The sequence below is a fragment of the Pseudonaja textilis genome, chromosome 1 (genome assembly GCF_049901715.1).
Source record: "Pseudonaja textilis isolate UNSWEBS1 chromosome 1, rPseTex1.2, whole genome shotgun sequence".
In the NCBI taxonomy this organism is placed as follows: Eukaryota; Metazoa; Chordata; class Lepidosauria; order Squamata; family Elapidae; genus Pseudonaja; species Pseudonaja textilis.
The window spans coordinates 292,031,782-292,056,627 of NC_141990.1; the positions used below are offsets into that span (position 1 = coordinate 292,031,782).

At 36.7% G+C, this 24,846-nt stretch overlaps 1 protein-coding gene across 4 annotated transcripts in view; it reads right to left on the reverse strand.

Moving 5' to 3' along the window:
* The window catches only part of CCDC88C (coiled-coil and HOOK domain protein 88C), an 86,753-nt gene that overhangs the window by 36,117 nt on the left and 25,790 nt on the right, over positions 1-24,846 (reverse strand). For all 4 annotated transcript variants that reach the window (XM_026713117.2, XM_026713109.2, XM_087922097.1 and 1 more), the window contains exons 4-7: positions 13,784-13,853; positions 7,859-7,917; positions 5,022-5,105; positions 2,387-2,527 (exon numbers count right to left, since the gene is read on the reverse strand). In XM_026713117.2, coding sequence (XP_026568902.1) covers positions 2,387-2,527; positions 5,022-5,105; positions 7,859-7,917; positions 13,784-13,853 — 354 coding nt within the window. The remainder of the gene's footprint in view (positions 1-2,386; positions 2,528-5,021; positions 5,106-7,858; positions 7,918-13,783; positions 13,854-24,846) is intronic.

The window sequence follows — 24,846 nt, forward strand, 5'->3', positions numbered from 1 at the left end:
GTTGCAGGGATTGCCATTGCCTATTGCTACCTCCATGTGCCCCATTTTTGGCCTCCACATCCCATTTTTGGCCCTTCTGAGCAGTGGAGATCAGAACGGGCCAAAAATAGGCATGCAGAGGCTGAAAATGGGGTGCATGGAGGCTGAAAACATGATGCGGAGGCCAAAAATGAGCACATCCTGAAGCTGAAATAGTCTATTTGCTGCAAGGAGGCAAATTGCTGGAAGGCAGAGGCAGATTTTTTTTTTGTTTTCCTCCCCAAAAGCTAGGTGAGTCTTATACTTCGGAGCGCCTGAAAAATACGGTACTTAGATTTTTCTTCTTAAAATATATGAAGAAATACAAGACTCATATTGGTAGTCATATAGGTTTTACTCTCTTAAAAGACAAATATTGATTCAACTGAACATTTCAGGATAGGGGGCCAAAGCCAGCTGTCTTCGCCTAGAATCGTGAACCAGTGCATATTGTGCCTCAATACCTCTACGGGCAACAATGTATACAGGCATATAATTATCTATGAAAGACCATGCATGCTTATTTCTAGATTGAAGCATTTTCCACACAGAAAACAAATTAGAAATGTTGAAGTGGGCATTGGAGATGGCTGCTACTCAATTTGAGAATTATGATATCACCATTTCCCTCTGGTTTCTTCAATTATTTACAGATTTAAAAGTCCTAATCTCTGTTTGGGATCTTAGAAATTTGCCTGTTTCGATTATTTTCCTTTCCACTATTCTAACATGCATTAGTAAAATGTATAGTGCTTCCTTATAAGGACATATGTGTTAGTGAGAACTTAAGTATATCTGAGGCATTTTTTTTAACAAAAACAGTATGGAAATAATCTTAGGATATACTGACAATAGCAATGGCTTTAAAAACATTTAAAAAGTTATTTTTTGATATACCAATGTAAACTCATTTCCTCATTAAGCATCTTTCAATCAGAACAGAGCTGGAAGGGACCTTGGAGGTCTTCTAGTCCAATGTCCTGCTCAAGCAGGAGATCCTATACCAGGATTCTTGGTATAAAATCTCCTGCTCCTATAGGATCCCTTGTATAGGAACCTATATAGCTGTGATGCTTGCCACACGTGGCACGCAGAGCCATTTGTGCAGGCATGTGAGCTCCTACCTCACTGCGCATGCATTTGACTTTCAGCCCGATGGAGGCCATTTTCAGCCTCCCATCCCAGAAGCTTGAGGGAAGCCTCTACAGCCTTTGCAGGCTGAAAAATAGGCCAGTTTCATCACCACCTGTATTTCTGAAAATACTGGAAATGATGAAATGGGCCCATTTTTCGGTCTGCAAAGGCTGCAGAGGCTTCCCTCAGGCCTTTGGGAGGCTGAAAAAGGCCTGAAACGGACTGAAAATCGACTGGGAGGTGCAGTGCATGCACAGGGGGTATGACCCCCCCACATGCATTGTCTTCTGGATGCTGGCACATGAGCGCATGCATGCAAGTGCGCACACAATTTTTTACACAGGAGCCCAAAAAGGTTTGCCACCACTGCTATATAGGATCCTCCTGCTCATGCAGAGGCTCTAGTGAACTTTCTGCCAGAAAAAGTACAAGTAGTGAGCAAAAATCCAAAAAACTGTTTGCATTTTGTATTTTAACTTGCATAGCTTATTCCCAAGTTCTTTTCCTGTCCATGAAATTCAGATTCCACCAAATGATTCTAGCTAGGAGAAAACTGCAAGGGGAAGAAGACAGACTGAGGGGAAGTAAAATAAGAATAATTGTTTTGTGTTCTTCATCAGCACAATATTTTGCTATTATACTTAATCTTCCCACACATCTTCATTTCTTGTATCATCACGACTGGCCCATATGTGGAAGACAGGCCCTCCTACAGTCACATTCGGTTTCATTCCTAACGTGAGGCCATCTTGCAGAAACAGGAAGGTTTTTGAAAGAGCTGATATTGAAGGCAAAGGTTCTTGTGTCTCAATGCTCAGATAAAAGTGGTGAGTGAAAATAAATTAAGGAAGTCTTTTATCATACAGAATAGGTGATAAATTTAAGGAACAGACAGAATGGCTCAAATGCAGGAGAGTTGAACAATGCAAAATCCTCCTAAACCAGGTGCCAACCACAAGTTAAAGTTAACTTAAAGGAATCTTTAATTTTACCAATTTTAACTTCTTAATGTTAATATTGTAAGCAGGCCAAAAGAATACTACTACCTATTTTGTATTAATTTTAAGAAAAATGGAAGAAATTAAGGATGTTTTAATTTTTGTAATTATATATATATTTATATAATTATTTAATAAAAAGCTCATGTTTGAGAAACAATGAAATAATCCAATATGAGAGTACAGGATTAAGAGAAAAGGAAAGTCCAAAGGATTGTCAGCATATTAATACATACCTCTGTGCACTCATCTCTCTCATCAATCAGCCTCTTAAGGTGAAAAACCATATTTCTGGAAAGAGACTCGAGTTCTTCTGGAGCCATAGCTGGTAGTTCTAACCACTGCAAGTCAAATACATTCTCTTGATTATGGGTTACCTGAAAGTAAGAAGGGTAAAAAGCCATGAACGTGATGTTTGTTTATTGCTAGGTATGAATAATAGATGATTCAGCCAACAAATCTGATCCTGGCCTTCTATAATAAATAAACCATAGAGCAAACTGCACAGATTTGTTAGCCAAACCCACTAGCATAAGACATTGTACCAGATCACTGATTGCTGTTTGGCAACCCACTTTTAATGACGGAAAGCCTTATTAAGATTTTTTCTCCATGACGTTTTCTCTTGGTTTACTCCTATTTTTGCAAACAATCTGCACCTGTTATCCCTGCCCAGACTGTTCTGCTTAAGTTGCAGTGATGTTTAAGAATGCCAACTAAGTAAATTAGATTTCTAATAATTTTTCTGTATAATTTATGATAAAGAGTTGTTATACTTGTTTATGCCAATAGGAATACTTTTATCTTGATTTATTAAGTTATTCTTCCTAAACCTGAAGACTTTGATTCCCAACAGCAGGGAACAATAATTGGGGAGACTTCAGATGAGGAAATGAGGAGACTGGAGAAGGATACCCAAAATGTTGGCGAATCCTAGTTACCAGGCAAACGGAAAACCTATTAATCTGCTCCTGCCTTTGGTAGTTGTAGGCAATGAATGAAATCCATTGCTATCACATGTGCACTATTTTAGTGAAAATACATTGTATTTATTCTAAGCCATTGATTAGATTTTCCTTAACAAAAATGTAAATTGCTAGGAAAATTAGAAATCCAGGATTTTAACACAGCTACTGTGTTTCTCCAAAAATACGGCCTCCACCAATAGGAAGACCCAGCATGTTTTCTAGGCATAAAATCAAATTAAGCCCCTCCCCCCAAATTTAGGCCTAGTTTAAAACATGCAAAATGGGGGGAAGGGTGGGGGGACTTGCCGTTAGGAGCGCCCCGCAGGCAGCAATTCCTCGCAACCAGCTGCTCCTAATGGGTGATCATGGCGAAGCGCAGAGAGCTCCCTACTCCCACCAAACACCTTTGCTGCAGACCCAAGACCTTTGGCACCTGCTGCTGTTGCTTTCCCTTCTGCCCATTGCGCCGCCACGTTTGGAGCTGCAGCTTCTGTGTTTGGAGCTGCCGCCGTGTTTGGAGTGCCGCCGCCACGTTTGGAGCTGCCACTTCCGTGTTTGGAGCTGCCGCTGTGTTTGGAGTGCCACCGCCACATTTGGAGCTGCCGCTTCCGTGTTTGGAGCTGCCGCCGCCATTTGGAGCACCACCGCTACCTTTGGAGCTGCCACTTCCATGTTTGGAGCACTGCCACTGTTTGGAGCATCACCGCCATTTGGAGCGCCGCCGCCACTCCAAACACGGCAGTAGCTCCAAACACGGAAGCGGCAGCTCCAAACGTGGCGGCGGTGCCCAAATGGCGGAGGCACTCCAAACACGGCGGCAGCTCCAAACACGGAAGCGGCAGCTCCAAACACAGCGGCGGCACTCCAAACATGGAGGCAGCTCCAAATGTGGTGGTGGAATGGGCAGAAGGGAAAGCAAAAGCGGCAGGTGCCAAAGGTCTCGGGTCTGCAGCAAAGTTGTTTGGTGGGAGTAGGGAGCTCTGTGCGCTTCGCCATGATCACCCGTTAGGAGCGGCTGGTGGCGAGGCTGCCCATGGGGCGCTCTAAATGAGGATGAAAGGGGGGGAAATTAAGTCACCCCCGAAAAGATGGCCTAGCCGTTTTTTCAGGGCTCAAAAAAAGATAAGACCTGGCCTTATTTTATGAGAAACACAGCCATAAAACTGTCAAAAAGGATATGTTTCTAGGCTACACTTGTTTTTCTACTGACAGCCTGTAGTCAAAAATAAATAAAATTTGCATTATGAAATTAAATATAGCTATAGCTTTGGAATAGCTATTTAAAAATCAAAGAGCAATTTAAAAAGTAAAAATAATTAATTTTTGCAGTAAGGCCTTATTTTCTGATATGGTAAATATTTTAAAAATCAACATAAAGATGCAAACAACATGAATCATCAATTTAGTATACTGGTTAATCTGTTGAATTTAGACTAGGAGACTGAGGTTTGAATCTGATTGGGTGACTCTGAGAAACTAACTTTCTTTCTCAAACCAGCTTGAGTTGCTGTGGGGTTAATAAAATGAGGGGAAACACCCCTGCCCCATGTACCCTGCCTGGAGTTCTCAAGAGAAAAGCTCAATATAAATACAATAATGAGAATTAGGGGACAAGAATACAGTGACTGAAAAAATGTGTTTGTATTATACAACCCTGAAGAATAGCTAAATGTTGGTGAAGCAACATTCAAGTGGGAAGATCATATATAACATTACCCTTGGTGTTGTTCTTCAATCTCCTGACATTCTTTTTAAAAGGATGGCATTGGGTATGAGCTGAATTACAGTGACAGAATGATTAACTACTAGGCTAAGTTAGAAAAATTGGATAATGCATAATCTGGACAACAGAAAGGAAGTCTTATTATAAAACATTAGAACTTTAAAGTAATTAGAATGTCACCTCCTGGATATGTGAAACAATTGCGGCTTGAGTTTCAATATCTAGCTGCTTTATTCTTTCAATGAATTCTTCTTTCCTTTCACACTGTAAGCACAAAAACCAATAATAATGAGTGCATCCTACACAAGTTTATCGGGATCACAAATACAAAGCACTTTTACTATTCAGAATATTTAGAAGTTCAGTGATATATTAATGTAACAACTAGGGAGGAGTAAGAAATTTCATCACTATTTAGAAAGTTTATGTCAAGTATGATTTAAGTGGTTAATAAATTGTTTCCAACTGCTGAAGTCTTAACCATGTAACTAAAAGGTTGACCTTAAAACCGGGTTCCCATAATTCTTTTAGTAGAATTGTGTATTTGCATTATACAAACTTTCCAATAACAGTTAATCTATTCTTCTTGTGCATAACTGTTATGGTTTTTGGCATTTTAACATGAGACTGAATAATTGGAAATAAAATGTAATGTGACTGAATGAATGTCTAAATCTGGTAAATGTTGCTAATAGCATCTGAATACTTACAACATCAAATTAATCCTCAAGATGCTTGAAGTATAATTCTCAGCTTTCATAACATAAACCCAGAAATTGGAACATAAAATGAACTTTTAGTTTTAATTCTCTATTACAGGGGTGTCAAATTCAATTACACTGAGGGCTGCACCAGGGTTGTGTTTGACCACAGGGGACTAGGCTGGGTGTGGCCAGCTCAACATCACTTGTGTTGGGGACACCCGTGGTGGCCCGAGTGCTCTGCCAGTGAAAACGGAGCTCGGCCCTCCCAAGCTCCATTTTTGCTGGCAATTTTTGCTGGCAGACCAGTTCAAAATTGACTCAGCCTTTCATCCTTCCAACTTCGGTAAAATGGGGACCCAGACTGTTGGGGCAATATATTAACCTTTGTAAACCACTCAGAGTGTGTGTAAAGCACTATGGAGTGGAAGTCAAAGTGCTATTACTGTTGCTATCTTTTCCAAATTTTTTGAATTGTGTTGTAACCTATTTATTTGGGATTATAATTATTTTGATGCTGCCTTATTCCAAAATAACTCCTGATGCTTTACAATATCAATAAAACTATAGTCAAAAAATTAAAATGCAATTAAAAATTCCAAATTAATAGCAATGCCCCTAATCCCCAAATCTCGGTGGCAATTATATCCTAAATGCATTTTCAAGCAGCATTATCTTCATGGCTTTCCTAAATTGGAATCAATAAATCTTTTATTATGATCACAGACCAGAATTAAAAATTAAAACATTAAAATAAAACAAAAGAGCATAGAACAAAGCGTAATAGTGTATTATAGTTAACGGTGAGATCCTCAATGGGCGGCCAAAGTCTGCCTAATTTTACATACAGAATAGCAGTATTTAGCTACATTTAAGGAAACTGAAAATTAGAACAGTGAAGCCTACCCTCAAAATGTTTAAATATTAAAACACACCACATTGCCTTGTGGTGTAACCAGAACAATCTGGAACTGAACACGCTCAAAACTGTAGAAATGGTGGTAGACATTAGGAGAAACCTTCCCATACTATCACCTCTTACAATACTAGACAATACAGTATCAACAGAAGAGACCTTCAAATTTCTGGGTTCTATCATATCACAAGACTTAAAATGGACACCTAACATAAAAATGTCATCAAAAAAGCACAACAGAGAATGTTCTTTCTGCGCCAACTCAGAAAGCTCAAACTGCCCAAGGAGCTGCTGATACAGTTCTACAGAGGAATTAGTGAGTCTGTCATTTGCACCTCTATAACTGTCTGGTTTGGTTCTGCAATCCAACAAGACAGACACAAACTTCAGAGGATAATTAGGACTGCAGAAAAAATAATTATTACCAACCTGCCTTCTATTGAGGACCTGTATCAAGTCAAAAAGAGGACTGTGAAAATATTTACAGACCCCTCACATCCTGGACATAAACTGTTTCAACTCCTACCTTCAAAATGACACTATAGGGCACTGCACACCAGAACTAGACACAAGGACAGTTCTTTCCTGAACATCATCACTCTGCTAAACAAATAATTCCCTCAACACTGTCAACTTATTTACTAAGACTGTATTACCATTACTATTAATCTTCTCATCATTCCTATCACCCATCTCCTCCCACTTGTGACTGTATGACTGTAACTTTGTTGGTTGTATCCTTATGATTTGAATGCTTATTTGTACCCTATGACTATCATTAAATGTTGTACCTTATGATTCTTGACGAATGTATCTTTTCTTTTTATGTACACTGAGAGCACATGCACAAAGACAAATTCCTTGTGTGTCTAATCATACTTGGCCAATAAAGAATTCATTCATTCATTCATTCACACGACTTCCTTTTTTAAAAAAGCTAGCCATTACTAGTCACTCACTGCAGTATAACTAAAAATTGTTTTTTGTTTATATTTTTAATTTTGAGATTTTATGAGAGCTTTATTATCTCAGATTGCAAAGTGACTATGGAGAGTCTCAACCATCCAGGTCATAGCTGTCTCAAAAGATCACAGATCTGGGGTGGGGGAGGGAATGAAAGGCTTATTTTTGACCATAATCCTTCCATCCCCGCAACCTTCTGTCAGAACTGATGAAGCTTCTTGGAAGAGAAGCGAAACATCTTCTTTCTCAAAGAAAAAACATTTCTTCCTCAAAGAAAAGGGGAAAAAAACCCACATACTCCAGTTGCCTTTTGGGGGGAAAAACACCTTTGAAATGATTGCAAACTGTTTAACCAAAGATGGCTTACAGCCTCATGTTATAATTCTTAAGAAAATAATTTATTCAAATGACTTAATAGTAATCAAAACCAAACTTACCTGTACAGCACAACCTAATACCAATAGTAGCAGCTTTTTAATTTCATCCATACTTTTACCTAAGAAGCAAAAAATGGCCATTAATATAAAATTTATGAAGGTTTTTATTTTAAAAAGTATATCATGTACAACTTAAAACCAGTGGCAAACTGCTGTTTAGGAGATTGCAAAGCCTTAAATTTGGATCACAGTGTACAAAGTGGTTTCATGTTGTATTTTTGCTCTTCTGCTAGGGAATATAAAGGACTTATAATTTGAAATTATAATTGTAGATCTCATAACTGTCCTAAGTTATATAATGGAGTTTTAGAACAATGTATAATGTTACAAATAGAATTTGATTTAGCATGATTAAAAGGCTGGAAATAATTCATTATGATCCATACTAATTGAATTGCATAATTCAATATACATCTGCATAATTCAATATACAATTGCATAATTGCATATATACATCTTTTAATCATAACAAATATCTAATTTAAATGTTACTTGTTAAATATTTATTTGTTAAATTTAGTTTGTGTAGTGTTAAAAATAATTGTGTCTTTCCCAAGCCATGGACTCTGTAAATTGACCTACTCTGGGGGAACAATGTGTTACTATTTCATGTCTAGTTTTGTATGACTGAAATTCATCCTCCTTGCTCTAGTTGAGCTAAAACAATCACATGTTCCCTGAAAGAATTGTGCCTATTAAATGCTCCTGGGAGATAGGAGGAGGCTGAAGACATTGAGTAAAAGACCTTTATAAACTGGGACTGGGCATAAATGTAATTATAATTCTTCTATTCCTCTCTAGGTCACCTTAAAAAGAAAACTAGAAGCTAGCCACTATTTCAACAGCTACCCTTTCACTTGTTTTAGAAAAAGCAGCTGTTTTTATTTTTAGCTTTCTCTAGTAAACACTGAATAGAGGGGAATTGTGGGGACAAAGATGAAATATACCTTCATCTGCGTACCACATATCCATTGTGGCTGGATTTTCTATTGCCTCTAAAAATGATTACTCACTGTGTCTGCCTGTCCTCTCCCTCTCGCTCTCCCTCTCTCACACACACAATGTATTTTTTTCTTTATTACCTTCAAATATATATTTAGAAAAACTAAACTAGTTAGCAAGTTTTTAAGGAGATTGTGAAAGAGAAACTGCATTTGGGTTGACAGATTCAACAAAGTATGTCATTATTTAAATGAGGATTCTGCTTATAAATTTCAAAAAAAGCAAGCAATCATTCATGTCCTGTGAATAGTGTTGAAGTACGTAGTTCTTCAGCATTTATATTCTATATGAAAAGGGTAGCACACATTTTGATTATGTTTCCCATTAATAATTTATTCAGCAGCATTATATGCACCATCTCTTAAGTCCTTCCTTCTTTGCTTGTATCTCTGCTTCACAAACTCCCAGGTTTTTAACTATATATGAATCAGGGTCCACTTTACACATCTGATGAAGTAAAAACTATATTTCCTGCAATAATGATTTGCCACAATGGTTTGTAAACTGACAGGACCACAGAATGCTCCATCTTTTAAATCTGAAAAATGGGTCTCCTACAAGACCACCACTGCTTTAAAAATTAACTCAGTGCCATTTTCCTTTTCCAAAAATTCCAAGGCAGCTGCTTTCACACTAGCTAACTAGGTAATTAAAATGGAGGGATTTGTAGTACAACCATCTGCTCCCCACAATGGGCTACGGTCTTTAGATCTTTAGGGAATAAAATCTAGTGCAGAAGCTTTTCTATAGTACAAGACCAGAGAAGGCCCCCCACTCTCACAGTGTGAAAAATAGGGTAGAAACAGAGGGTAGGATTTTGTGGGAGGCAGCAAAGAGATTACAGCACAACACAAGGGTAAAATGACAAAAAAAATAAGATTAGGAGAATAAACAAGAAAAGAATGGTTGGAAACATTGATTTCAAATTAAGACATTTATTTGATTCACTGAGATTGCTGGGTGAAAAGTTTATTTTCATAGAAATTATGGATTGAATAGACTTAAACCTGCTTTTAAAAAAGGAATGAAAAATCCAGTATTTCCTTGATTAATTTCCTCATTCTTCAACATTTTATATGCTAATCTACAACAATCAGTGGTAAATTTGAATGAGTTAAGGAGGATCTTTCAATCAATTGAGTATGGTCTGATAGATGACATTATTATAAACATCATTCAATTAGTGTTGCCAAAATGAATTTAAATGCTTTATTAATAAATGTTCCATGCTTTGCCTTCTGTATGAGTGAGACTACTATTCCTTTCACTGATTTCTCCAGTGCTATCAACTGAAGTAGTTGATCTATCCTGCTCCAGGAAAAGCAGCTGTTGTTGCAGAGTCTTTTCTCTGCATCACTTCTCAGCAACAGTTCAAAATAATCCATTAGCTTAGCATGGAGACCATAACTTCTGAGCAGTTATATACTGGAAAGCATCCTTGTGGCACCTCTGTAGCCAAACAAATTACTAGCAAAGAGTCAAGAGAAATGCAGGCTGAATGGCAATAAAGAAAACCTGGCTAATTTACCACTTTAGGAAGGCTCTTTGTATTACCACTGCACAAAGCATTTGAAAAGCTGCTTTGCAACACATAGGAATATATACAGAGTGTCTTGTTCAAATCATTAAAGCAGCCACATCTTCTGGCAAGACTGTTTCAAAAGATTTACCTGCCTGTCTCTATATGCCAAATTTTATCAAAGATGAAGCTAATTCTATGAATCAAAGCAGTCCTTTCAAATCCTCCATGGAAGATGAGAAACACAAAATATGAAAGAAAGAAGTCTGTTTAAAATAAATATATGAGTACGTGCACGCTGAAACATTTACAATATTTCATTCTAATAAAACAAATCTTCGGGATGAAATCTTTTGAGTATAAAAATACTAGATTTTGACCTTTTTTTTTAAAAAAAAAGAATCTGCTCTTGTTTTAACAAACCACTTGAACAATTTATATTATAGATTTGAGCATGCTCCAATGATCTGGCCCAGACAGCCAAGTATATTTTTAGGGCAGAGGGAGTTGCCTTGATTGAGACAAGTGTTGAGATTTGTCTCAAGGTGAAGGACTTTTATTTATATATCAGCTCTATGCAAAATGAAACCTAAAAGGTTTTCAGAACAAGTAGAAAACTTATAAAAAGGCATGTCTGCCTAGTGGTGAAAATTAATTACAAGGGCAGATCTGTTAGGCCATGGGAGAGATTGCTGGTGTTCCAGGCTCTACGGACTGCTGTGTGTTATCAAGAACTAGGATTGCTAAAGGAGTCGGCTGCACTAATGAAGAGGTTATAATATATATTACATAAAAAGCTCTGCATATAAATATATATATATGTATATATGTATATGTATATGCATGTATGTATATGTATGGTATTCAGCTTTGTTTGGATATTTTCCCACGTCATTATAGTTGTGCTTTTAAAATTGTAGCAACGTTTCTGAAGAATCTCATCTGCCATCATCGGGCTTCTGTATTGTGTTCGTCTGTTAAAAGCACAACTATAATGATGTGGGAAAATACCCGAACAAAGCTGAATACCATACATGTAAGTACCGCGAAAACTTAAGAAAACAAATATGTATATGTATATATGTATATGTATATGTGTATGTATGTATGTATGTATGTATGTATATATATGCTACAACTTTGGCGAAGCCAAACAACAGGATCACAGCTCACCAGCTCAAATCCCCCAGCAACTAAGACTAACCTGAGCACAACACACCCCCAGCCAATCAGAACACACCCCCAGCCAATCAGAACACAGTCAAGCCCCCACCCAGTCAAGTCACACCCCCACTAGCAGTTAAAAGGAAGAAGCAGCTGCAAGCTCACATTACTCCGAGAAGCACAAAGCCAAAGACACAAGCCTGAAGATGATGAATGAGACTTCATCGAAACGTCACCTAGATACTTCCAATTTTATGCAAGAGAAAACCCGAATAACCAAAGATCCATATATGTATGTATGTATATATGTATATATGTACATGTATGTTTATATTTGTACTAGTTTGTTAAGCTAAGGCCACTGTATAATAAGAAATAAGTACAGATTACTGACTTGAATTTAACTTGTAGAGGTAACTCTGTGTGGATGTGTTTGTGGATGTGTGTACATGTTCCTGTGCATTTCCCACTATCTCACATCTATTAATAGAAGTTCTTGTATGACATGTGAATTACAAAGCAGAATTGAATCCACAAGTTACGTTCAGTACTGTATTGGGCTTTTTTTAAAAAAAGTCTTAATTTCACCTTTATGATGTATTATTATGTTGGTTCACAAGTTAGAAAAACCAATTATGTAATAAAATCTTCTGCGTAAAACTTGACTTCTGCTAAGTTCAGGATTACCTCTCTATTTCTTGACAATTGTACAGAAGGAGAAAGATCTTGTCAGCTTATAATCCTAGCAATCTGTTAGCATATCCAAGTAGTAACCAGGTTCAATTCTGCTTAGCTCTGAAGCCCAGGCAACTAAGTGTTGGCATTACAAGGGTTGCCATTATTTTTGTATAAGTATGTTGTCAGGTGAGCCATGACTCAAAATTGAATATCCAGATTAGAATTTATATTCTTCTCCTGTGGGAAAGCAAGAGTAGAACATCTAGTTGAAATTATGATAATATCATCTTGATGGATGAAACCTTGTGAGCCTTGCAATTGAACCACCTTCCCGTCATCAAACACTGGCCAGAAATACTGCTCAGTACCCTGTAGCCCATTATTAGAAAAAGTAAAATTTTACCTGAAGTTGCAGAAAAGTTCTTTATGCAAATTTGTATTAGAAAACATTCCATATAGGGATCCTACCCCCCCCCCCATGTAAGAATTTCTATTCTAAGTGATGGGGTCATTAAGTGAGGCAGTCATGTCCAACTTTACGTTTTGTTTTGTTTTGCTGTGGTCATTAAGCAAATCACACAGTCATTAAGCAATCTGGCTTCTCCCACTAACTTTGCTTGTTAGAAGCCCCCTGGGAAGGTTGCAAATGATGATCATATGATCCCAGGCCACTTAACCATTGTACATAGATGCTTGCTGCCAAAGTACTTGGATTTTGATCATGTGAGTGCAGGAACGTAGTCATGTTTGTAAGTGCAAGAACTGATCATGAATCACTTTTTTCAGTGCTGTCGTAACTTGAAACAATGGTTAAATAAATGGTTGAGCATTACCTGGAATGTTTTCTTTGATTAGCCTAGAAAAATTACTTATCAGTGTAATATGCCTATTATTGACAACATAGACTATACACTGGTATCTAAAACATAATTTTTAGAAAAGAGTTTCCTGTTTTTCAAACCCTGGAAAATATATCTGACTCTGCAAAATCCTACAGAAAAAATACAGAAGGGCAAAAAAATTGCCATGGTAACCTGCTTTTAGACAGACATTCCCTTTGCTGCCTAAGCTGGCAGCAAACAGCAGGGAAGAAGAGCTGCAGCTAAAATCACAACTTTACAGTCCCTTGGTCTCATTTTTGGGATGACTGCAATAAAACCATGCTGACATACAGGAAAAACACATTGCCCCCAATGACTCTTAGGGCATAGGTCTCTATTGTTTGATGGAAACAGTATTCATGCACAGACACCATTTTTAATTTGTGCCATTATTCTGCCTACCCTGTTCTTCATTGCTAAATTAATGTTAAATTATATGTAATCAAATATGCATATAAAACAGTTATGTGGTTTTACCAAGGGTCTTCAAATTTGGCAAATTTAAGACTTGTGGACTTCAACTCCCAGAATTCCTGAGCTAACATGACTGGAGGAAGAATTCTAGGAGTAGAAGTCCACAAGTTTTAAAGCTGACAAGTTTGAAGATCCCTGGGTTATACAGTATATTGTAAAATATTTAGCTTAAAGTAAAAGGGGTTATGATGTTACCAAGGTACTCACCAGACAGAGGATCTTTGCCAATTGTTAAGACATTTGGCAAATTCATTATGATCAGTTGCTGGAGGATTTCCTAAAAAAAGGGGAAAGAAGTACAAACTTGAAAGAAATTGTCATTAAATGTCACTTGTCTAAATTGCAAAAAAAATCTTTAACTTTGAAAATAAATTAATCTTACCATGGATAATGTATGCTGAATTGAATCATGTTAAACTGCACATAAAAATCACTTATCTGCACATTGTTAATTTGGGGTATTATATCTGGTATAGAAGCATTTGTATGCTGAAATGGAATGTATTCTTTTCCTGTTCTTTGGAAAATCCTCAAAAACAGGGGTCTCCAACCTTGGTAACTTTAAGCCTGGCAGACTTCAATTCCCAGAATTCCCCAGCCAGCAAAGCTGGAGGACTTTAATTCCCAGAATTCCCCAGCTAGCTTTGCTAGGAGTTGAAGTCTGCCAGGTTTATAGTTGCCAAGATTGGAGACCCCTGCTCAAAAAAGATTGTGCATTGTTTTCTATTTCATTCTCAAAAGCAGCTTTATAACCATTGTGTTCATGGACCATGCCGCATTCTCTTTGAAACAACCACTTCTTTTCTTTGGCTCATGTAACCAATTGCTTCATTCAGGGAAAAGATTCTTTCTTTATGGCATGGATAGGCAATTTTCTGAAGAGGTGAAAGGCCATGATATAAATGGGAATAGTTACAGTATATCAAATGTACAGGTGGAGGTAAGATTTTTTGTTGTTGTTTTCAGAGGGATTTGCTATCCTGCAATTTCTGTGTTCTTGACTTGTCATATTGGTAGAAAAACTGATCATTTGGGGTAAAAGTACTAGTGAATTTTTTTAAAGTGTCTTGGAAGACACTTTTCAATTTGTATAAAGAATATTTCTAGTAGTTTATTTGGAGGGAAGGCTGGCACACAGGGCAAGGTGTCTATATTCTTCTTGGTTATATTCCCAATATATGTAATTTATCAGGATATCAAGAATGTAGGGAACAGCCAAAACTATTATATGACACTGGAAGGATAAATTTACACCTGACATGCAGCAATGGATGTGTTATTTGTCACATTCTCATGCTTTTTGTTTTGTTTTGACAGAGTGAAGGAAAAGAAATTTAAGCCATTTTTTTTTCAAATTTGGAGTTATTTTATTCACAAGATAAACTCATGTCTTTCCCCCCTTTTCGTTATTTTGATTTTATTCCTCTTCCTATTATTTAGTTTGATATGAACTTTAAAACAAAAACAAAATCCTAATCACGAAGCCATTATAGCAGGCATGAACAATTTAAATGGAACAGGAAGAGAGAGGGACACAAGCAAAGAGCCCTCTCTTCCTCCTTCCAATTTAGATATGACTTGTCAGGGTCAGTCGGGGTCAGAGAGTTAAAGAAGTAACATTTGTTTAGCAGATTTTCTTCAAAGTTAGCCTCAGCTTTGTGTAAATTAGTGGTAGGCGTGATAGAACGTTTAAATGGCCACAGGGCAGAGTTAGCAAACAAACAGCTAGGAGAAAATGTAACTCAGAGGGCAAACAAGTGGACTGTCCAATTTTCATTTAAACTACAGGAATTGTGGAAAGCCCACAAAATAAATGAGCCTCTTTATTCAACTTGCAGAATACAGACCTTGTTCCTAATGTTCTACTATTCTTCCTGCAAAGTCAATGTTCTGCTAATTTCAGCATTTGGCTCTCAAATGACACGGGCACTTCCAATGATTTTACTGTTACTTGAGCTAGATGGAAAACATTCTGATATTTATGGATAATTCTTGAAAAGAAGAACATTCTTCCTGCTCGCAGATTCTAATGGTAATTCAACATCAATAATTAAAATTCACATCTTGTTCAGCAAGGATTCTAAAGAAGTACAAATTCAAGATCTAACCCATATTTTAGGAATCAGATTTTAATTTACCACAAGATAATCTGCTTACCAGATTTATTGATATTTTATATATTATATTTACTCTTGATTAGCCCTACCTTGTTTTGCTGAGCAGTAGAATGTAGAATGATTGAGACTTCAGGTAATCCTCGACTTACAACAGTTCATTTAGTGACCGTTCAAAGTTACAAAGGCACTGATGATTTTTCAGAGTTATGACACTTGCAGCATGCCCACCATCACATAATCAAAATTTAGATGCTTGGCAACTGGTTCATATTAAGAACCACTGTGGTGTCCCAGAGCCATGTGACCTTTGGAAAAGCAAAGTGAATGGGGCAACCAGATTCACTTAACAATCAGATTAGTAACAAATCAATTGCAATGATTCATTTAGCAACTGTGGCAAGAAAGGTCATAAAATGGGGCAAAACTCACTTAACAACAGAAATTTTGGGCTCAATTGTAGCTATGAGTCAAGGACTACCTGTATTGCAAAGTATAACTTACTCTATCATAGTTTTCATATTGGGACTAAAAGCCCCTATCATGAAAAAGTTACCAATCTAGAGCTGTGGTGGCACAGTGGTTAGAATGCAGTACTGCAGGTAACTTCTGCTGACTGCCGGCTGCCAGCAGTTCAAGTCTCACCAGGTTCAAAGTTAACTCAGCGTTCCATCTTTCCAAGGTCAGTAAAATGAGGACCCAGATTGTTGGGGGCAACATGCTGACTCTGTAAACTGCTTAGAGAGGGCTGTAAGTACTGTGAAGTGGTATATAAGTCTAAGTGGTATTGCTATTATTATTATTAGTGGCCTTAAGCTGACAAAGCTATTATTATTCAGTATTTATAGCACAGTTGAACAATCTTGGGGTATTACGAGATGAGAAGGTTAAGGGCTGTGATGGGCCTAATGCTGGAACCTTGAAGCATATGTGGGTGAGATTTGGATATTCAATCCTAATCTAACTAGTTTTTAAACTAATTTAAACTAGTTTTCTAATAGGCTCTCTCTCTTGAGATCAGTTTTAACCCATCATTGAGAACTCTGAAACGCAGCCATCAGACCTTTTTAAGCTTTGATTCGACACACCTCTGAAGGCCCTAACCAAATTACATGCAACAAGTAAGATTTTTTTTTATAATTAAAGGTGTTCTGTGATTAGGTTTTTTTTTTAAAAAAAAACAGATCTTCCTTTTTCTCCACACAGACAGTTTAAAGCAGAGGTCTCCAAACTTGGCAACTTTTAAGATTTGCGGACTTTAACTCCCAGAATTCATCAGCCAGCTGGAGACCCCTGGTTTAAAGCTACCATGACATCTTGTACTAGTTCCAAGCGAAGAATGGAGGAAAGTGGAAAGGAAGTTATGAGAATTATTGGCCTTTATGTGATGCTGAATCTCTTCAAGAAATTATTTTAAACCATAAGCAGAAAACAATGGAATAAAAGTGCGAGAACATTCTGGAATAATCTTCTTTGAACTATTCTGAAAAGTATTGTAAATGAACTGCATAGAACAATGGTAATAAATCTGTTTACAGCCACTTTTAAATCATTATTTTAATTATAAAATAACTGAAAAATTTGACAATATTCAGAAAGGCAAAGTGAGCTATTGAGGGGGAGGGTGTAAACAGAATGTTTTATTATGCAAAGAGTTATAGATTTTATGATTAAGGGTAATTAATGTGATTTATGACTGCCATACTGATCTTGGTTTTCTTACTTCTTATCTCTGTATTTAATGTATTTAATATTTTTATATTTATGATCTTAACTGTAAACCAACCAGTTGTTTTTTAGAGTGAGATGGGTGGCATGTTAATAAATAAATAACATGTATAACCCTTCAGATAGCCTCCATGTGAATACTTTATGCCTCCCTCCTCCAAAATATCACTAGTGAATATTTTGTCTTTTGTGTGTCTGTCTAGTCTTTTTGAGCAGTAACGTTCCTTGTTTCCTCCCTCTGGAAAATATTACTTTAATTATACTGTACATCTGGGACCATTTTCTATAAGTGTGTTTTTTTTTATTTATCCTTGGGCACCCAGCTGTATGTTGTGTTTTTCTGTACTTAATGCTTTAAGATGGCTTATGTCACTACTGTATAGAATCAAACCAATAAATGTTGTCCCAGACAATACATATTTCCACAAAAAGTTTTGGAAAAGCTGATTTTAAACCTTAACTTTTATTTCAAAATCATGCCTTAATCATAATCTTCACTCTAAGTGAAAATCCATCTGCATCCTTAAAGCAACAAACTCTGTGTAAAGTCAGAACAGTGTCTCACCTTCATCACAGAAACAATACAGTGTTATAGTCTTGTGCCATTATGAAAAAGTAGCCATAAATAAATAATTCAAAGTGTGCTGTCCTCCGAAATTCAATATGCAAAGTTAATTCAATGTTAATTATCTGGATAACAATGCCTACAAGTTCTGTTCTTCATGTCTAAATGCTTGCCTTCTTGATAAATTAGATTTATATTCTTATTAATAGACAGCAGTTTAAAATTGTATATATTTTTATATGCAAATGTGTATTTATGCAATTTAAGTTCATTTTTATTTTATTATTATGTTAAAATACTATCTGTTTACAATCAACCTACTTGTTGGGTCAATAGCGGAAAACAGGTCCCAAATCAGTCCATAAATCTACCTCATGGCTGTCAAACTCATGGGCCATGGGCCAGATGCGTCGTATGCTGGCCACGCCCATGCCCAGTTTAGCAAAGGGGGGGGAGACATGATACATCATGTTGATGATGCAAGTTTGACACTTCTGATCTCCCTAAACAGATTCCTGGTGACCATGCAGACTATGCAGTCTTCATGGTGCTGATATGGAAGTGGTTTTTGATTGCATTCTTCCAGGAATTTTTTTCATACCATTTTATATAATTAAAGAGAACCTTAAGATTGTATTTTGCCATATCATCTTCAGTTCTTAAATTACAGTAGATATGTCCTTTGATAATCAACATCTGTGAATCTCTGCTGTTTGCTTTTAATATTTATGCCTCAACACTCACTTTATTTTATTGCTGATAGTCACAGAAAGCTTTGTTGTCAGAGGAAACATAAGATACAAAACCTATCAATTTGTGTTGATTCCCACAAATAAAGTATCTGTTATTACAAATAAATACAAATCCAATGAAGCAAATACATTGCTAGCAGCATATTTTATCAATGTATTCCCCAACTGGAAAATTAGAAAAACAATCCTGATCATTTTCATCGTAATATCAAATCATACGCAATCAATCATTCATGTTTATAATGCTCTCCAGGCAAATTACCCTAGAGTTTATTAGGATTATACTATCAAATAGTCCATTGATGATTGCTCTACTGTAATTGGTAATAAGAAAATATAACATATTAAATTTCTGTCACTTAAAGTTACACAGAAATGGTTAACATGCAATCCATCTTTCTAAAAATATAAAAGTCTCAACAGACTAGTAAGATATTTGAATTTTTAAATTCAGTTTGCACTCACTGAAAGCTGGCAACTGACATAGTACCTTGTTTAATCAAATCTTGTAACTGCTGCTTGCAATTTTGGAGTATTTACAGAATATCCTGCAAATACCATGGACTTAATTCTAATGCTTAGTTGTAATTAAACTATAAATGCTACTTAAGCATTCTAGCTTTTCCAAGATATCTATATTTTCTATTTCTATTTTTTCCAAGTAACCTAAGAATTATGTACACAATGAATTAATCTCATAATTAAACTATGACTAATTGCAAAAGTGATATATCATTTCTTTTAGTAAAAGTAGTCCAAAATGATTTATACAATAGTATAAACTGTATAAATTTGTATAAACTTTATAATAACTGGATATTAAATCTCCCAAACCCAAATCAAACAAGTATATGAAATTACTCAAGGCAGAGCAGTAAGAGAAGTTGCTATATTAACGGTTTATTGAAAAAAAAACCACATCCTAAATCAAGATGTTTATCTTGCTGAATTTTATCTTCCTCCTTGCTAGAGCCAATGTGCTAGCTAGCTAACCAAAGGAGACATTAAGGAGAATAGAAACTGCTCCATCCCCCTGACTTGCTGTAATATCTACCAATTCAGAAACGGCCCTTGAACAAGTAGGAATAGAAAGATGAACAGCAACAGGACCAAGCACGGGATAAATCAGGAGATTAGCTGTTCTGAACAAAAGAATCAGTGGCCTCCAACCTTTCGGGCACCAAGGGCCAGTTCCGTGGAGAGAGGTTTTTCCGTGGACTAGAGGGGCCGTGGTTTTACACAGTGCTTGCATCCCGTGAGTGGGGCTTCACTTGTTTGCGCAGCCTGGTTGCTGGCATGCTACAGACCAGGGCTGGTCCATGGATTGGGGGTGGGTGGGGACCCCTATGCTAGATCACAGAATGCCTAATCTGCATCAACATTCTACCTCATTGAATTCATTTCTCTTTTCTCTCTCTCCTGCAAATCCCTTAATTAATATACCTCTGAAGTCATGAGGTATATATTACTTCACCTGGAGCAACTATAAAAGACATGAGGAAAAAAATTAACAGGTGCACCCATACTAGGAAGATGCTTTTGTCCTGACATGTAACAAACCCACAGGTAAATGTTCGGTATCTCTAATTAACATTCACAAATGAGTAACCTCAAAATAGCCTCACTAGGTGAGTTTCAGAAGGATCCAAATATTAAAGTTGTACATTACAGGCTCTCTTAGTTTTGCGGATTATAATCTGTTCAAGGAACTGAGGGGGGAGGGTGGTATTTTTCAAAAGTGCATCAACAGCAAGATTTTATGTTGTTCCATTTTCAAACGCCAAGAAATTTCTTGATGACACTTCCTCAGGTGCGATTCTGACACAGCTCTTCCAGAGAGAAATTAAATTGAGGGGGTATGGAAAAATTATAAATGCTGAATTCAAAAACACCTGCGTTATTTCTTTCATGAAGCATAACAAGCATTATATAAACACCTTTCTAAAATCAACATGGAAGGACGCCTCTTTGAACAGGCTCAGACACAGCAGTATTAAGACTCTTCATGTCACTACCTAAGAATATCCATGGTCAAGGTGTCACTTTACCCTGTCAAACCTGTCATTTGAAAGAAAAGGAAATCAGGTAGTTGATCCTAATAAAAGGCTGGTAAGAAACCATAAAACTATGGGAATTAGCTCATCCCGTCTCAAAAACAAACTTAAAGGAAGCCCTTGCAAGCTTTTGTTTAAATCAGCAACATATCTAATAGGAATATATAGGATAGTAATCTTAAACCACAACATTATTACTAAATTGATTCCAGACTTTCTCTACATACAAAAGTGTTATTAAAGTGTCACTAAATTGTGTTATTACAGAATCAGCACAGCCTGATGAACAAAGCACTGGAAACAGGCTCCTGTGCTGTTATGCATGAAGTATACAGCCAGCCCAATCAACTAAAAAAATATCAAAAGTTATTTCTAGGGACAAAGACTTCTGAATTTCCTTCCATGAAGGGCAAGGGATGTGCATGACAGAGCAGTTGGGGAAGTGATTCTTTGCTCAAAGAGAAACAAGATGACACACACACACACAACCTTCAGAACAAGATTTAGGTTTTAAAACAAGGGTTTAGAATGTTTATTCAGTGGAGATACACACTGAATAGACACATATGTTTTAATACCTTAAGTTATGTTTTCATACTTTAACCTTTGCCTTGCTTTTGAAAAATACAATGGAGGCAAAAAGTTGTTACAGTTGTTACCCTGTCTTTTCAAAGATTATTTATAAAGATAAAATAGGAAGAGAACTATGTTCTGGTCAATGAGGTTTTATAAACATATAAACGAGACAGATCCTTTATCAATGGTGACTGTTTTCTGTCACTCTGTATTATGTACTGTATAACTTCAGGTCATTGGCTCTGCTCTTTTGAACTGGCGCCTTTGAACTTAACATGCAAGGCAGTAAGAAAGAAGGCAATTTAGAATACATGTATTCATTCATTAAATCATGAATAGGTATTGGTCACCTTCAGCCTCAAAAGCTAATTGGGTGACTATGAATCACTTTCTCTCTGCCAAATTACATCATGTAGGGTAAAATATGAAAAAGGGGAGGAATGTATGCCGCCCTATCTTTGTACAAAAGTGTTCTGACCCAAACCTGGTTCCAAGAGAGCAAACACAAGACAAAGGCAGCAGTATAACCTTTTCATGTTTCAGCTAAGAATCCTATTTCTTCACAGATAAAAGGCTGCTTCCAACTAATTAACTCCGACAAGAAAGAGCCTTGCCAAGTTTTTTTCAAGTCTGCCAAAAAACAACAGATAAGAAATAGTTTACAAGAGTCTTCAAATACCAACTGTAATGTCCATGAGGCTGAGTTCAAAATGTTTTTGCCTTCTGCGAAGTATGTTCGTTCACAGCTGGCTTTTATCTTCTTGAAGGAGGGGCCATTACCTTGCAGCCTTACTCCCGAGTAACCTGTGCTGTTGTAACTGCTCTCTCCTATGAGCAATCCTGCACGCATGCGCACTTGGCACAGGCTCCTCGGGAACCTCCTCATCACTGCTGCCAGCCCCCACAATCTCTGAAGGCAGCAGTCCACTCCCCAATGGTCCTGGCCCCTCACCTGAGTCCTTGCTCTCCTCAGCTGTCTGCACCTGCTGCCGACTAACCAGAACAAAAAGTGAAATATAAATGTAACAAATATGTTAAATCACCATGTTGCACTATTGTTTCTTTTGCATTTTACTGTCCTTACAATCTACCTTGATTAGCTTGAAATGCTAAATAGAGGACAAAAAAAGAAGCATGTTAAGGTCTCTGATCAGCCAAAAATAAATACTAGGACCCCTGATGCCTGCCTGCTGATTGTCAACAGCTCAGTTCTTAAATTTTCACCACATCTACAATAGAGAACAGGCTACCTATCTTTGCAACTATTAAATTGCAAATAATTTTTATTTGGAATAAGGTGAACAATGACGATCAATGTCAATGATTCATATGTAACTGTGAACACAGTATCGAGGAAAAGAACCAAAGACAAATAGAAGAGGCAGTCCTTAACTTACGACTGCAACCAGGACCAGATTTCCTGTTGTTGTGGTTATATAAATCAAGGCACCACATGACTAGACTCTCTGAATTCATACCAACTCCACGTTTGCTTTTGGTCACTGTGTTCCAGTGATGTTTTCTCAGAATGGCAGTGGTGATGGTGGATGATGGTTGGCTGGGGAATTCTGGGAGTTGAAGTCTACAAGTCTTAAAATTGCCAAGTTGAACACCCTTGCTCTGAACTGATAAATTCTCATTAAAAGAGACCATCAATGCCTGACAAACAGCATACACTCAGACATTATTCAAAACAATCCAGGAAACCAATCTGTTTTTTTTTAAATCCTCATCTAACAGCTCTACAATCAGAGAACTGCCCAACTCAAAATCTCTAGTCACCTCAAATACAAAGTCTTTTGTCTTTGTATCCTATCAGCTTTGCCTTCTGCTTCTAAAAGCCAGGAGAATATGCATGAACCTTTTAGATAAAGCCTTAGCTGCAAATCATGATTCTTTTAGGTTAAAGCCTGAAATCCACTCTGTTTGTTTTAGTTATTCAAAAGAAATAAATTACCCGCTATTAAACTCATTGCATATGTTAAAACTGTAGCCCATACTGTAATTCTTAAATAGTCTACCTTAATCTTGTAAAGAGAACAAGAAGTCTCTAGAAGGAAGCGGTGGACCTGTACTTCCCTTGTGCCAGGAGCTACATAATTCTTATATTTATACCATCTCTCCTGTACCATTTATATTATGATCATAATATAAGTAGGCTTAACTTATCTGTGATGAAAACATCATGGTAACTATATGATAGTGTCAAAGAGTTTTGGTATCTCTTTGCTCTTATCTAATGGTTGCCTAGCCAGTCATGAAGCCTCTGTATTTGGAAGGAAAACTCTCAAAATTTGGAGCCACATCATTAGGCATATACATCTTTGGGAGAACAATAAAATACTACTGGATTACAATTTACTATATTCAAATACCACAAATCTATGCATACCCTATTCTCCAAAATCTTCTTCAGGAATACAACCTTCAGGAAATGCGATAAATTACTCTTTATATTATGAGAGAAATATTAAATGCATTGAATTACTTTTTTCCAATTTAACACTGTCCAGAAGGATTGGATTACGTAGCTCTGATCAATTGTAATTGTCATAGTAGATTGGAAAAAGAGACAATACAAAGGATTGTTTTTCAATGAAGTTAAAAAACTGCTTTTAATGAATGAATAGGGCTACTCTAGCAGCGTGAATGGAAATTAAAAAAAAGTGATTAAACCATTTTGGATATCACCAACTCATCCTGACATGAAACTAGAGACTGGGAATGTTGGAGACAACATTTCAAAATTAGCATGAGCTAGTGATGTCAAATAATAGAACTGAAATGAGTATTATAAATGCTAGGTCCTAAGAAAAACATTCACATAGGAAGTGGTACATGCTGTGAGAATGCTGAAAATGATAAGGCTGCAAGTGTAGATGGTGTAACCATGTTTAATCTGTTTATTAGGATTGTGATCTATTAAATCTAATTTGGGTCTGTCACCTGGGACCAGAGATTTACTCGTCTAAGCTTTTGGAGTTATGCCAGTGTCCATCTTCAGGGAATTTCTCTATGGAATATGTGCTTTGGGCTGTTCTGTGAGTCATGTTTATATGGTGCCTTCCTTACTGTAATCAGTGTTTGATGATTGGTAGAATGTCATCACAAAAATTACAGAGGAATTACTTTGTTTCTGGGAAAATATTAAGTAGAATTCTAATTTGAAAGATACAAGAGGTACAACTAGGAGTATGGATCTAAAAATTAATGCACTGAAGACCAAGCTGATTGCTTGACAGAAAAAAAAAAATGAAGTCATTGGCTACAAGCCAAACAGCAAAACACAAAATAGCAAAATATTTACTAAAGACAGTAGAATGGTTCAGCAAAGATATAGAAATGGAGAAATGTTAAGGTCTGCAAATGTTGGCAGAAAAATGGTAAATATTAGTGTATTGCAAAGAATGAATATTAAAAGAAGCTAAGATATCTGTAAATAGGAGTATTTATAATAGCCAGAGGTGGTATTCAGCAGGTT